A 15,954-nucleotide genomic window follows, 5' to 3' on the forward strand; every position below is an offset into this window, starting at 1 on the left:
TATAAAGGAGTGCAGGGAAAGCACATACGGTACCGCAAGCTGGGAGCTACAAAGTTCTCTTCTCATGAAAATGCTGGAGCCGTATTTTCATCTGTGATGCTACCTCCATCTCTATAGAAAATGTCTAGACAGATCAGTCACGGTGAGAATGGAGTTACATCTCACAGCGAAATCATGGAGTGTTCACGAACATTTTAGCTGCGTATATCCACAGATATGTGTGTGTGTATTCACACGCCATCTGGAGCAGGGGTGTCCAAACTGCGGCCCGCGGGCCAACTGAGGCCCACAATCCATTGTTAATTGGCCTGCAGCAAATTCCAAAAATATATTGAGTTTACTTAAATAAACCAGGTGAGGCAATAAGTACTTCACCTCGAGTGAGTGGCCCGGCTGTTTGTGTATTTTACCGCATAGGGCCCTTGGTGAAAAACGTTGAAAAAAGTTTGGACACCCCTGATCTAGACACATACACACACATATACACGTGTGTGTATGCCTGTGCATGTGTGTGCGTGCGTGTGCATGCGTGTGCGTGCGTGTGCGCGCCCCAACCATTCATACCATCAGGTTCTCCTTGCTCTTCACGCTGCGTCACTCGTCCCGGGGACCCCCTAACAGCGCCCCACTCTCCAAGGACTTACGGTCCCTTCTCCCTTGGACACTGGGACACTACAGTTTTCGAAATTTGAATATTATACTTTTAATTCAACTGCTTGTTTGCTAGCACATATGCTTTATTTGCATAGCACTTACTTGGGTGGGACAAAAACTCCATTACCACAGGCTCTCTTTTAGCAGCATGAAAACCCCGCCACTTCGGGCCGTTTGTTCTGTGGCAACGATGAGGATGCTGGTAAAAGGATGGGGTGCCAGAGATGTTGTCTTACCCACAACCGCGAGTTGTGCCCAGCGAGCAGGGAGGTGCTGGCCGCAGGCAGAGGCAGGTGGCAGGAGGACCGACTGGGGGCACGGCCAGCCCGGGACTTTCTTAGGAGAACAGGGTGTGACAAGAGGGTGGCTCTTTCCTCCACGATTCCACTCTCCCCACTTTAAACCCCGTCCTGCTTATTTCATCCCAAAGCTTGAGAACTGATTACATTTCCACAAAGGGAGGGGGGAAGGAGGGGGAGGGAAAAGGGGAGGAGAGGGAGACGGGTGAGGGTGGGGTTGGGAGAGAGAGGCAGGAGCGTTCCCCCAGAACAAGCACACCGGTTGTAGAAAAGGGAGCCAGGCGAATGAGAGGGACGCCGCCAGCGCCACCACCTGCGCCACCACCCGCGCCACTGTTGGCATCAGTGCTACTGGGAGCTGCTCTGCACCCCCAGGACACAGCTGGCCTGCGTTCCAGCAAGCACAGCTGTGCGCGTTCATGAGCTGGGTGGGGAGTAAGGACGCTCCTGTATCCTCAGCATCTGTCCTACAGTAACACTGCTTGGGGAGCCACATAGCAAGAGCCCTTGCCCAGGTTACCAGTGGGGCACCGAGGCCTGCGGAGGCGAAGGTCCCCGGCTGCCACACCGAGCTGGGCCCCAGAAAGACGTTAGCCCCGGACTCGGCTTCGAAGCGAAAAGGCCTGTGCTCGGCCACCTGGAAGACCCAGAGTGACCGAGCTGACCAGTGACACTGGCCGGTCACTGCTCCCCCAGGGACAGTCAGGACCCCATGCACATCCCACCATGGAGCAAAGCTCAGTCCCTGTCCCAGGGCCACCTCGGAGGCAACAGTGCATCCACGCAGGTGTGAGTTACCCGGTCCATGGCTTGGGAAGTAAACAGAGGAAGCACGACAGACTTATTTCAAGCGTTAAAGCCAGTGACACAGGCTAGAAACATGCCATGGAGGTTTAAAAATTCAACCCTCTCTGCAGCGCTGGGGGTCCGTGCTCCCACGTGTGTGCCGAGTGGGGACTGGAGCTGGAGACAGGCTTTGTCACCCACGGCTAAACTCAGCGGCATCTGGAACCGGGCGGGAGGTCCGAGCGGACCTGGCCGCCTGCGTTTGGGCAGCGTGGGCTCACACTTGTCGTCCTACTCCTGGATGTAGTTGGTCTTCTTCTAAGAGCAGCTCACGTGCAGAGGACAAAGTGCATGGCTGGTAGGAACACTGCAGAACGTCACTGTCCTCGTTCCGTAGACACGGACACCCCGTCCTGCTGTCCCACCATGACACTTGCAGAAAATGTGAAGACAGAGCGTTGAGACAGACAAGAGTAGCCTGACGTGTGACGGCCACCGGCCACACCGTGGGGCTTTTTGGATGGATACAGCAGTTCCACAGATCAGGGAGGACTGTCTGTGAACTCCAGGGGACAGACAGAATGAGGGCTGTCCATCGTCCTGCCCGGCCAAGCACAGAGACCTCCCCGCCTCCCCCCCAGCTCTCTCACAGACCAGGGTGCCCCTCCCCCACCTTCCACATTTCTGCCAACCACGTGGCCCTGAGTCCCCGACCCTCCTGTTACCACCTGACCCCACAAGGCCCTGCTCGTCCTGGGGTGCCCCCAGGGCACTGTTTCCCCAGACCTGCCTGAGAGGTGTCAGGAGGGCTGCGCTTTCCGGATTTCCCAGCCGCAGAAAACTCACTACACAGACACCTTTTCCTGTGTGAACATTTAAAATGAACTGGCCTGTGCAAGACCAATCCGGGTCTCATTAGGACGATGACCCCTTTTCCAATTGTGTCCATCCCCAACGTGGCCGTGTCCAGTACGACAGCTCTCATGGACCCCAGACTCAGACATTAAGCAGCCCGGCCAACCCCTTGATTCCTGCCCGGGAGACCGTGAGCACGGTACAGCCACGCCTGCCGGACTCCGGCCTATGGAGATGGTGAGATACCACACCTGTGTTGCTGAAGATGCTGAGTGTGCACTAACTGTTCACACAGCCACAGAAAAGTGACACGTGACAGCGAGCAAACGCTAGCTAGCTCTGTGACCAGAAAAGTGACGCGTGACAGCGAGCAAACGCTAGCTAGCTCTGTGACCGCTGACCTGCCCATAGCCAGGCTTCTCTCCATGTCAGAGAAATGTGTTAACAAGTAACCCAGAAGCACGATCGCACGGTCACACAGGTGACCTGTGATGTTTCCCAAGTCGCGCTCCCTTTCCCACGGAGGCACTTTGGGGACAACACAGGTTATGCAGAGTCTGCTCCACCCACTGAATAAACATGCTGTTTTCATGTCTGTGTTGGTCTCATCTCAAGATGTTTTCCCCCGGTTCTTACTGAGCCATCCTTTTCCTTAGAGTGTGGCCAATCATTTAAGCTTCATTAATAGTGACATTTTGACTAACATAGTGAAATATTGATTAAAAGCTTAGTTCCCACTTTACTCAAGAACCACTTGGGACTATGTTCCATCTCACAGGGGACAGGGGACAGGGCTTCTGGCAGGGGACAGCTGTAGCACCTGGGGCAAAGGGACATGAAAATGGTCCTGCTCTCTACTGTGTGACATTTCAATACATATTTCAAAGGAGGAAGGTTTAAATATGCATCTACTCTAGAATCTTTCAAAATACTCGGAAAGCTAAGGAATGCCAACCACCACTGGTCCAGTTACTTTTAAAACAAGAAGACCCAGAGGACATGGTGACAAATCTGAGTCCTGCAGCAGAGGACTTTTCACCCATTCATCCTATTTACTTTGTATCCGCTCTGACGCATCTCCTAAGATTTCTTCCCAGGCTATAGTGCACAGCCTTTGTTCTGAGATTCTCAGAACTGATTCAGAATTGGCAATTTCTAAACCTGCTCCTCGAGGCCCCCAGACCACAGCTCCCATGGGGGAAAATGCACAGGAGCTGCCGAAATGCTTACGCCTCCTTTTCTTCCTCCAAAATGGGACCATGGGGGCTTCTGGGGCAGACACAGCTAACAGCCAGCTCTGAGGCCACAGCACGGATTTGAAGACCCCCGTGAGTCAAACATGCCATCAAATGCCAGGTTTGAGTCCTTGTTGCACCTTCCTGACCATCTTAAAACCTTGCTTAAAGTCATGAAAAAGTCAACAAAACTAGTAACATATTTGCCTTCAGAACGAGGGGCCTGTTGGTTTGCTGCTGGGTCTGACAGGACCTGATCGGGAAGGACAGGGCACTGTGACGGCTCAGGTGGCAGGAGGCCATGTCAGCTCCATGCCATCTGCAGACACCTGACATTTGTCCTGCTGAGAGCTGGGCGGGGGCTGCACGGGTCAGACACTCTTGCTGCAAAAATAAAGCAGGTCTCTAAGTGCAGCCAGGAAGCTGGTGAGACCCAGTCCACAGTCGCCAGGGCCTCCATCCTGCAGGTGTCGTGGGAGGGCAGCCACAGCCTAGGACCACATGCACACTGAGCTTCCCCAGCCCTGGACGTCATGTCCCCTCTTCGTCACGTTAGAGGCACATGGCTGCCAAGGGCTCTGTGAGCCCAGACGCTCCACTTCCCAAGGGCCACTCAATCCAAACACACTGACGGGCAGACAGCACACAGCACGGTGCTTGCTTCTCTGTCCACACAGACAGGGGCCCAAATCCCTGCTCGGTTCCTAAACAAACCAACCCCAAACAAGAAGCAGGGTGTGGGAAAGCCTCACTCACGAACGCACATGCAGAACATTCTAGAAGGGTCTGTGGCAGTGAGAATGACTGCTTGTACGTTTGCTACAGTGTTAAATTTACGAATGGCAAGCTACCTGCCAATCTATTGTTATGTCTGTCAATCATCTCCTTATCATCTATATTATCTATCTATCATATTTGTCTATCAATTAACTTACCTATCCATCTATCTGCCTAGCTATGTATCTCTGTATCATCTATCATTCTATCTATCTATCATCGATGGATCATCAATCTTTCCACCGCTGCACACACATATCTTACCAGGTCTATCTACCTTCCCCAAAGACAGACACATGTTCAACAGTCAAACTCAGAATTCCTGTTAGTTCTATGGTATCAGAAACAGGTTTTCATTGTAAGAAATTGTGCAACTAATATCAGTTAATGCTGAAAATCAAATTATAACCGTTCATTCAAAGCATTATTAGCTAGACTCTCCCTTTCACTGAAGGACAAATGGAGAGCCTCAGACTTCACTCTCTTCCCACCACACATGCTGACACACGTGTACATACACACTCACACACGTACACACACAGGCACACACACACACGTGTTTTATCTAGGACAATGCTCAATTTCAAATCAACAAACACACTTCCTTTGCTGACAGTTAAGCAGACACATGGCTCACAGGGTTTTCTCTACACCTGTCGTAAGACTGAGAAAATTCACCAACCACTTCTTTCTCGTCCTTTCAGACAACGTGACAGCACAGCAGTCGCAGATGACACATTGCAAAATGCTGTCGTCCCACCACACATTATGGAAATACAGCCTTTACAGGTAAGTCTTTGAAATTCTCTAATTAACCAAGCTCAAACACTGTGAGCATTTCACACTGGTCTGGTCTAACCTCTCATTTTATCAATGAAGAAAATGAGGTGCAAAGAGTTTAAGTGACTTGTCTGTAATCGTTTGTTACTCGGACAAGAGTGAAGTCTTATTTCCAATCTAATTCTGTTAACATTTAAAACTGGAAATGTGGTTTCTTCTCATGACACTGTGTCAAAAGAAATGACAACAGTCACCTTTCCACACAGCAGTTATTCCTACAAACCAGCTCGCTTGGTGACCGTTTTTTGCAAATGCACACCTATCAGAAGACAGACACGCACTACGTAATGACCCAGCCAAATGCTAGGCGGTCAGCGGACTGTTAGGAACTGGGCAAAGTCACGGGGTTTTCAGCTTTCCCACTTCAGACAAAGGTCACACACCTTAGCGTTTCCGCTCCAGCTCTGTACCTCGAGATTCGAGCCATAGACAGAGGGACTGACCAGGCGTCTAGCCAGCGCTTCTCGTACTTTGGTTCATTAGCTACAGGCGACGGAGGCGACGATGGAGCCTGTGCAAAATAAACGAGAATCGACAGTCACAGAAGCAGCCACGAGCACTGCACACAGGCCAGGCACATCATGTCCCATGAAGTTCAAAGAAAACACATTTTATCGTTGAGAAAGCTCACAGCATGACTCGCTCAAAGATCTAGAAAGAAACAGGGGCTCTTCTATTTCAACTGAAACTATTTTCTCCCTGTGTTTTTTTAAACAAAATACTGCACAAGAGAGAGAAAAGTCGAAGGGAAGGACGTGGGGAGAGAGGCTGAAATTGGAGGGACGTTGTTGACATGACAAAGCACTGAAACCAGGAGGGTGTGGCTGAGACCCACCAACGTGACAGGTGCCCTGAGGTGAGCTCAGGTCCAAGACACCGAGGGCGGAACTTTCTCACAGGGTCCAGGTCTCGACACAACGCTTGTCAGCGAGTGGTCAAGACCCCAGTCTGTCTGACGGCTGTGGGCAGAGCGTGATGCCTGTGGAGACAGAGAGCGGGTCAGGGGAACGGAAGACACAGGACATCGTGAATGAGCCCAGGTGAGCAACGACGTCACCAGACACAATGTCCTACAGGTGACCAAGGAACAACGAGCCAGAGACGGGGCTCCAGGCCACACAGCCTGACCACCTCCGTGTCCTGGCGTTGCGGGCGGCACACACTAACCAAGCTGCACAGCAGGACGTGGTCACGGCTGCCATCAGGGAGGGTCCACGCTGACGCCATCACAGGCTCTGTTTTGCGTTTCCAACCCACACTGTATTTGCCTGATTATCACTCAGAATGTAGGAAATGGTTCTGTCGATGAAAACAGGCTGAGTAGTGTGATGAATGCTGGAAATGTGCTCTTATCACACAAATTACAGCTATTCAGGTGTGTGGATATGAAAACACGTCAGGGTCACCTCCCACTCCAGGATGCAACAGAACTGTGACCTGCGTGGCCTGTGGTGGCCCCTGGGCTACATTCCCAGAACGTGTGCGACTTCCAGCCATCCCGGGATAAAAGCCATCCAGCCCGAACCCTGGAATCTGGATGTGTTTCCTTATTTGGAGAAAGCGTCTTTGCAGTTGTGATTACAGTAAGGATTTTGTGATGGAATGTTCGTCCCGGCTTATCAGGGTGGTCCCAATGCCATCCCATCTGCCTTTAGAGGAGGGAGACAGGTCCAGAGAGGAGAGAGTAAGGCCCTGTGACATGGGGGCCACATGAGCAGGACGCTGGAGGAGGCAGGAGAGACTCCTCCCCTGAGCCTGTGGAGGGGTCAGCCCACCCACCCTGACCTCAAACAACCAGACATGGGTTCGCGTTACCTCCTAATAGTCTCCATTTCAACTCATTAATTCCATGGCCAACACCTCAAATGCAAGCATGGCGATACTGCCACACGGGGTTTTAAGGCCATTTTATCGATGTTCCTTATCGTCATCCTTGTGTATTGTCTTCTAACATCCCACACAACACTTGCTTTAGCTGCAGACGTAAGCAGAGCACTGGGCAGCCTCCAGATTTATTCTTTTCCTTCTGTGTTCCTCTGGCTTCTCTGAAATGCCGTTTGTCTGCTGCACTGCGCTGCCTGCGTAGGGTCCATTCCAGCCGATTATACACGGCGGCAGGTCCTTCACTGTGAGTCGCCACTAATTGCATCACCAGTGTCTGTCTTCATGACGCTACACTTGCGATTGGGGAGTTCGTGACAGCAACACTCTGCGCATTTTGCGTTGTGCAACATCCCACCTGTCAGGCTTTGAATACGTGAGCGTAACACGCATCGGTGTTCAAAGTCATCGGAACAATTTGCAAAACCACCACTTAAACTGTGTTAGTGCGTTCCAGTACAATACACAATGTTTTAATGAACAAAATAATATGGGTTGTTTGATAGAATCATTTAAAATTTACTTTTAAAAATGGAGGACAAAAAGCAATTCCTACTAAGAAAAACCACATTTCCTTTATAAAATTGGGTTACATTTCACAGCCCATCAGGCATCTTTCAGCCTCAGACTGTGACCTTTGCAAGGAAGTGTGTCCTTCCCTGAGCCTTGGAATGCTTCTTGCTCGGGGGCCACTGACAGGCCTGCAGCTTCACGCCAGACCCGACATGCGTTTCCTCTGGAGGAACATCCGGCGCAATCTCAGAAAATGTTTCCTAGAGCCACACACCGCAGGGGGCAGTGGGTCCCTGCAGCTCCTTTGGAGGTTAAGGATTCCTTGGTGGCGCCCCGACACCGGTCCCAGACGGGTTTGCGGGTTTGCGGGAGAGGACAAGGAGCGAGGATGGGGGCCCCGGGGAGCTCCCCTGCCTGCTCCCTGCTGTCTGCTCAGCGACACGCAGGTACCTGCCCTCGCAGGCCCAGCCCTGAGGTCCCATGGGGACACAGCCACGCCCGGCAGGAACACCTGGGCTTCCTCCTAGGAGCACGCCACGCCAAGTGCTGCAGGTGGACTCCCAGGCCCTCGCCACCGCTCGGCCAGCTCAGTGCCCGTGTGGGTTTTCTGCGCGTCCCAGCAAGTGCCCGTCTGCGGGAGACTCATCCCTGTGGGAGGCAGATGCTCACGGTTCCACTTTCAGCGCAAACTGCACACAGCTAATGGCTGAAGGGTGGGCTCCGTGCCACCGAGGAACCTGCCCGCGTCCCTGTGGCCGAGATCCAGCCTCAAGGGCACCGTTCGACTTTGTCCCCCACCCCCCATATCACTTAGTGTCTGGGAGGAAACGATCGAGGCAAATGGAAATAGGAGGCAAGCTGATAATATCGACAAGTCACTGTACCGACAGAAAGAACCAGAAAGTGCTACAAAATGACTCGTACTGTGTATTCATCAGGAGCGTCCTGGGGGGTCCACGCTGCATCTGGACGTGGCCCTGTGCTGGCGGGCTTCCTCGCCCCCGCTCCCCGCCTGCCCCACCGCCAGCGGCTGGAGTCCCGGCAGGGGCTCTCCATGTGGTCACAGGTCCAACTGGACAGGACGCTGTATCCACTCTGGCACGGGTCAGTCTGTGACCCCACCCCCACAGAGGGAAGCTTTGAGACTGTTCCCTGCCCTATGGACACTGATCTTAGATCAGGAAACTGGTGCTTTCCAAAGTGGGGTTGATTAGAATAAAGTTATTTATATGAGATTTTTACAAATATTTTTGTTTTTGAAAAAAAGGAGATGTTTTTCACCTATGCTTCTAAGAAGAAAAAATCTAACACAGTGTGAGAAAACACACTTTTTCTCCACAAGAAAGACCTAAAATCACGAAGCCAACTGCCACCGTGCATCTGGATCACGGCCCAGACACTGGATCAGACTTTAAACCTCATTGGTTAAGAATAACAACACAGGAAACTACGGTTTCAGGATTCAGCGTTCTGGGGATGGAAGCAGACAAGCCAGATCAGAAAGTCAACCCCGAGCTTTCTGCACTGTTCTTAAAAGTTGTTCTTTAAGGGCAGAGGAGTTTTTATGATTATGTAATTAATTGTGCTGTAGCATCGAGCCCACGTAAGCACAGGTTGTCTGGGAGGACAGACTATTCCGACAGCGACATCACAGCCCCTTCACAGCACGGTTCACCGTGACGCCTCTGTCTTCACTGCAAAGCCTTGGCCCGGGGCGGGCGTCATGCTCACGTCGGGTCTGCGCTGTGAGCACAGGGGGTCTGTGCTGTACTTTTCCCATCAGCTTGCTTAGAGACTTCGAGGTGGTAATTTTTACGTCACACGTTACTGTCCTTGCGGGTTTAGGCTGCCCGTGTGTGACTGGCCAGGCCCTTACATCACCCCTCCTCTCGCTCTGTTTCTGGGGCTCCCAGATACACAATTGATGGCTCAGACTGCAGTGTGGCCCACGTCACTGCCTCCTTGGACCCCAAACACGGTCACTCAGGCCTGCAGGGCAGACGTGGCTGAGGCTCCAAGGCTGAGGTCCGGCCCACGGCAAGGCGGGGGTTCCAGCGCCATCGGACTGCAGCCCCCCTGGGCCAGTACCCTGGTATCCACCCGCACACTTGCCTTAGCCCCAGCTTTAGAGGGATGATTTACTTAGAATTTTACTGCCAGGTGCTTTGAGTTTTCTGAATTTGAATTGGCAAGCTTACCAATGAACCTGTCACGCCTACATGCTCAAAAAAACTCTGGGTGAGACACACATGGGGTATTTTGCCCAAGAAGACAGGTCTGTGTATCCTCAGGTGAGACAGAGTTGAGTTCTGTCTGAATACAGCTGCCTGTGACGCCAGCACGCTGCCTGGTGCAGAGACCCCCCGAGATGCCCGAGGAAGGCGAGGTCTGCACTCTGTCCCAAGTGAGGGCCAGCCCTCTGCTGGGTGCCAGGTCTCCGCTGTGACTCGCGGTCACCTGCTCTGGTCTGGGGATTGGCTCAGACTCTCAATTAGATGTCTATACTTACTATATACACACTACCGTAAATAAAAGACAAACAATGTGATATTGCAAGCATATGTAATTATGTAAGTGTAGAAACCCTGTGGATGTGATACACGTCCTTGCATGAAAAAGGCTGTTTCAGTGAAACACAGACCTGGGCTCAAACCCTGCCACTTATTTTTGCTACTTTCATGTGGGGGCTTGGATGTAACCCCCCTGCAGCCCAATTTACTTATCTATAAATAAAGTTATGACATCTGCTTCATGGGACTGTGGAAAGGGTTCCATGTGATAATGTGACAGTGAATCTATAACCTAGAACAAAGGAGCTAGTCAGTGTTGAATGCAATGAAAATACGAGACACGGTTTTGCTGTAATTAGGGGTAACATTCACTCCAGCCTCTGCTTATAGTGTTCTCAGCAACTCAGTTCCCATGGCCGTTGAACTCAGGTCTGAGTTGAGTTTGTGTCTATTACACTACAAATACCAATTTGAGGGATGCGTCTGTGTCAGTGTTACTTCTCAATTTTTGCTTCATAGAAGCATGACAAGAAGCCAAGGCTTGGAGTCTGACGCAGATGGAATAGACGGTGTAACTACAGACAGTCATTCGCACAGGAATCCACGGGAAGCACACACCGCATCCAGTCCCAGTTCTACTGACGTTCACCCTCAGGATGGCAAAACCCCAGCACTGGAAATGACTTTGTGTTAAGATGTTGTTCAGGAAAAGAAAGCACTGCCTAATGATGAAACACCCAGTGGGTGACCCGAGAAGTCTTCCTGTGCGTTCCTGGCTTTCAATCGTTCAAACAGCAGAAAACGTGTGCCCAGAGGCAGCGTGAGAAACTAGCTGTCTGGGGAGTGTGAGCTGAACCCGCCAGCAGCCCCCGAGCCTCACCTGCTTCCCGTTTCACGGAAAGGCAACCATGGCACCCTGGGTACAGGGGCTGCAGGGCCACGGGTGAGACGGCACACGGACATTCACCTCTGCTCCTCCCACTCTCTCCCTTCTTTCTCTTCACTTGTCCACAAGGCTTTCCAACCAGTAGGAAAGCGAGGTCTCCCTCCTACCGTGCCTCGGCCGACGGCCCCGACCGCTGCTGAGGGCTGACCACCTCGGACACACAGGGACACAGGACCCGCTGCCTGGCCCGGGTCACACCAGCTCCCCTGGGACGTGCGCTTGCTAACCGGCCCCAGTGACCACGTGGCAATGCGCCTTTGCAAGGCAGTCCTGTTACTGGGAAAACAGTGTCTTGAACACGTGGAGGCACCTGCAGTGATGACAAGCTTGCTGGGGTCTCACCAAGCCTCTTCGGGGAGACACGTGCCAACAGGATGTCCCACAGGGTGTGGGCACGGTCAGTGCAGGCTGACCCGAGTGGGCTTCCCTGAAACGCATGATCTTAGTTCCGGGGCAGTACTGGCGAGAACCAAGTGACACACGGTAGGGCACTGATACACAATGCAAGTGTCACCCTAGCTCATCAGCCACGTCCAGAGTGAGGGACGATGTGCGGCCGCTCAGAGCATTTGGGGAGTGAGGGTCCCAGGGTGGGGGCAGCTCTGCTCCTTTCTTCCTCCTCCCGGGCAGGCAGGAGGGGTGCTCCCCATAGGCAGGTGGCTCCAGTGGGGCCCTTAGGAAAACGCCTGGGGCTCGTGTCCTCGGGCATTCAGAACACATGGTGGGTTACCTGCTTAGACCACACGTGTCCGGGACAGGCTGCCTGGAGCCCCAGCCCTCCAGGGCGCCCAGGAAGAAGCAGCCCTCACCTCAGGGACCACGGGACAGTGGGACGAGCTCCCCAGGGGAGATCACACACTTGTGTCACACAGACGACCTTGATGCGGATGGCAGCTCCCTGTGACCTGACAGACCAGCTGTGTGGCCACAGCAGGTTCTGCCTGGGAGTCATCATGGACTCTGCCTCTGCGTTTGCTTCTTCCTGGTCAGCGGGCAGCGGCGTTGGGCCCTCAGAGACGGAGAAGTGCCTTAGGCACTGGGGCAGCGAGCTCTGAGGCAGCGGCTTTTTCCTAATTTTTTTTAAGTAGATCCAGAATTAAGGTATTTTGTTAATGAAGCTCCAGCTTTTACTGCAATTCCAGTTCTAATTTCTCTTTGAAAATGTCCCGTGTCCAGATGACTGACATTAAGTAGGTCTGTACGTGAATCTAAGGACCAGAGGGAGGGAGGGAGTGGCCCTTGGAGGTCCAGTCCGGCCGTTGCTGACAGGACCCTTTAGCAGAGCTGTCAGCGGTCTGGGCACACACCCCCAGTGAAACCCTGCACACAGCAAGGAGGCTTTAGTGGCTGTTTTGTGACATGACCATTGGACAAAGCCACCAAGGCATCATATCTGTCAATTTTTAACCAAGTGTGTTTCTCACTAAAATATTTTTGTTTTCTCTCCCAAAAAGCAGCTCTTAAAGGCTCAATTAGCCATCAAATATTAATTATTACTGAGGGAAAAGGTTCATTCTGAAATATTTTTCTGCAGCTAAATAAGACATATCTCAGGAGCAAAGCAGCATGATCTTAGCGTTTCAAAAAAATATGTAAATAATTTTTCTATTTGAATTTGACATATTTTGAGTGGAAATACTTAGTCTGTTATTTTAAAGCATAAATATTAATTCATTAATTTTGTGAAGACAGCTAACTACTAAATTATTTAAGTTGTATCAATTTTTTAATATTACAGCAACACATTTATTAAGAGCAATGAGTTTATCTGACAGCAGATTATTTAATATTCTTCATATTGAAATCATTATGATGATGATGAGATTTAAAATTATCTTATGAAATATAAATGATGAAAATAAACAGGATCTGCTTCTCCTTAAACTTTCCCTTGGGTGGCTGTAAATCACGGCTGTGAGGAGCCTTTACAGTTACTACAATCTATTTAAGATACAGAGTAATAAAATACTGGAGCACGTCATGAAGAAAGAGATGTGCAAGTATTATTTGGGGAAAATGTGATATTATTGAACAGGCCCGAGGCCCTCCTATGGCGAACGATACCCGCGCACAGTCCGATACTCAGCGCTTCCCACGCATCAACGCGAGGAACGCAACGCGAACTCCTCGTCGTCACCCCGACGTCACGCCCACGTCACGCCCACACCCACTCCTCCTCCGTCGCGCCCCCTCCCTTCTCCTAGAGAACCCGGTCACCACACTGACCACGTGGCCACGCTGGGGTCAGCTCCACATCACAAGACCTTCAGTACATCTGCAGACTCCCTTTCGCACATTGGGTGACACGTGCACAGGTCCTGGGGACCAGGCCACGGGCCCCTCTGGGGTCATTCCCTTCCCTACCACAATCTCCAGCGACCGGACAAACCACCACGCGCAGCAAATATCCAGTCACCATTATGGAATGAATGAAAGACTGAAAGCGCATTTTCATAATGCTAACCCTCCATCTTTCCCCCGAAGCCTGTGCAGCTAGCCAGCCGGGGTCCACGTCCCAGCTCCTGACTTAGGGGTGTCAACACCTTGCTGAGTTACTCGATTCCAGACCGCGCTTCCTCACCCGGGCAATGGCAGAAACAAAGGGGACAGCGTGAGGGTTGTAAGACTCAACATGTGTGAAGTGCTTAGAGCACCCAGCAAGCTGTGAACGACGAGAAGCAGGTCCCAGGACCAGGACGTGCAGTTCAGATTCCGCTCGGACGTGTACTGTTTCCTAGGCGTGTGCCAGCATTTAAGAGCTGTGCTGCCTTAGACGTGGACTAACGTCTCCTTCTTCGCCCAGGGTTCGGAGAAGGAAATAATCAGTGCAGGACACTTAGGATGCCTGCTGCGTCAATGTCCTGGAAGCTGTGGCTGTTGTCATTGCTATTCCTACTGTCACAGACATTCACACACAGAGGAGGACGTTAAAACCACCCACACCTCCTAGGTACAGGCACTCACTGCATCCAGCACACACCTTTCCCTCCTCCGGGGCTTTGTAAGTGAGTGTGCTCCTACAGCATTTATGTGGGAGAATTAACATCAAGTAAGTACTTTCCAGATGTTAAACATTCTTGGTAAAATTTGTTTAAAAACCCTGAAAAATCTCATCACATGAATGTGTCATCACTCTGCCAAATCCGAAGTCCTTACGGACAGGGAAGGCAGCTGTTCAGGACCAAAGAACCCTTTTCAGGTTCGATGGTGATCCTAAGACATCTACGTATGGTCATCATAGCTTTCTCCTCTCTGCATTGAAACTAGGGTGCCATAGGGACATGTACAAATTACACGCATATTCTTATGTCCATGTATCACATGTGAATTATGAAGCATAAAAGTACAACAGGCACCCATGAGGCCCCCACAGGACTCACAAGTTAGAAGACGACTGACGCACTGCAGCCCTCGGGGCTGCTCTGTCATCGACGGCACCGCTGGGTCCTCTGTCCCCCACGACCAGTGGCCTGACTGCTGGAAGGGATGCAGTTTTCATGAAGCACAAAGATGACAAAATATGGGGGGCCCTCTTTAAGAAAAAATACAAAACTGAGGCCTATACAAGAGCAGTCCAAGTTCACTGAAAACCGAGGCTGTGTGCTCAACACCCCACCCTTCCTGGCGCAGGACACGCCCAGGGCGGCTGCACCCCGCCCGTGACAGCAGCTATGAAGAAGGAACCACAGACCTTACAAGCACGTGGGGCCATGTGGAGGCTCCCCCAGGGCTCCCCGCAGCCGAGGGGTGGGACGCCCTCCGGGTCACTCACCCTTCTCTTGCACTTGAATCTGACGAGTGTTTTAGATTGTTTTCAGTGGAGGCTCTTGCACGCGTCTCGTCACACATGCGAATGGAGGTCTGCTGTGCTGTCCAGAAGGGCGATTTCTGCACCCCTGGGCTTTCAAAGGTGCTCTTTTCAAACGTTGTACCTGTTTTCCAAAGTGGTTACACCGACGAATACCCCTTTATTTATACAAAGTATTCCCGTAATCCACATATTAGCAGCATTTTGATGCGCAATCTCCTAGATAGAGAACGGATATTTCATTTGGATATTTACATCTCCTTTCTAATTAATGAGCTTGAGAATCTCTCCATGTGATTATTTATTATTCTTGTTTCTTTTTATGAAAATATCTAGTGGTATATCTTGTATACATTTCTTTGTTATTTTTTATTTCAATGTGTGAACGTTCTTATATTCTAAGTAATAACAACAGGTAAACCAAGTTTTGGGCGTGGCTTCTCACATTACTAGTGTTTGAGGAACAGACACCTTCTTAACGGAGTCAAATTAACATTTTTAAAGATGAAAATTTTTTCTCTATCCTGAGAAAAATTTGATTTCCTTTCTAAAAGTTGTATAGATTTGGCTTCACATATAAATCTTTAACCCATCTGAAATTGGTTTGTATTTCTAGCGTGGGCCTGGGCAACGTATTTTTACAGCACTCCTGTTGGAATGGCCCATCTTTTCCCCAGTGATGTTGAGGGCACCTCTGTGGTACCAAGTTTTTTTATAAATGTCAGCATTTATCTGTAATTCCCCTACTGTGTGCGGCTGATCATTTCATGCACCCTTGAAACTGTACCATGCTCTCTTAATTGCCGTATCCCTAAAACAAGTCTTTAAATTTCTTTCATTAGCAGCTTAT

The 15,954-nt window shown here is 51.0% G+C and overlaps 1 protein-coding gene across 13 annotated transcripts in view; it reads right to left on the reverse strand.

Annotated features, from left to right (window-relative positions):
* Positions 1–15,954, reverse strand: part of SNTG2 (syntrophin gamma 2) — a 166,388-nt gene that overhangs the window by 67,293 nt on the left and 83,141 nt on the right. For all 13 annotated transcript variants that reach the window (XR_004424873.1, XM_033125447.1, XM_033125450.1 and 10 more), the window contains one exon: positions 5,830–5,957. Coding sequence is in view for 12 of the 13 variants with exons in the window: in XM_033125447.1 (XP_032981338.1) it covers positions 5,830–5,957 (128 nt within the window). In the remaining variant the exon portion in view is untranslated. The remainder of the gene's footprint in view (positions 1–5,829; positions 5,958–15,954) is intronic.

Source organism: Rhinolophus ferrumequinum, chromosome 13 (genome assembly GCF_004115265.2).
Source record: "Rhinolophus ferrumequinum isolate MPI-CBG mRhiFer1 chromosome 13, mRhiFer1_v1.p, whole genome shotgun sequence".
In the NCBI taxonomy this organism is placed as follows: Eukaryota; Metazoa; Chordata; class Mammalia; order Chiroptera; family Rhinolophidae; genus Rhinolophus; species Rhinolophus ferrumequinum.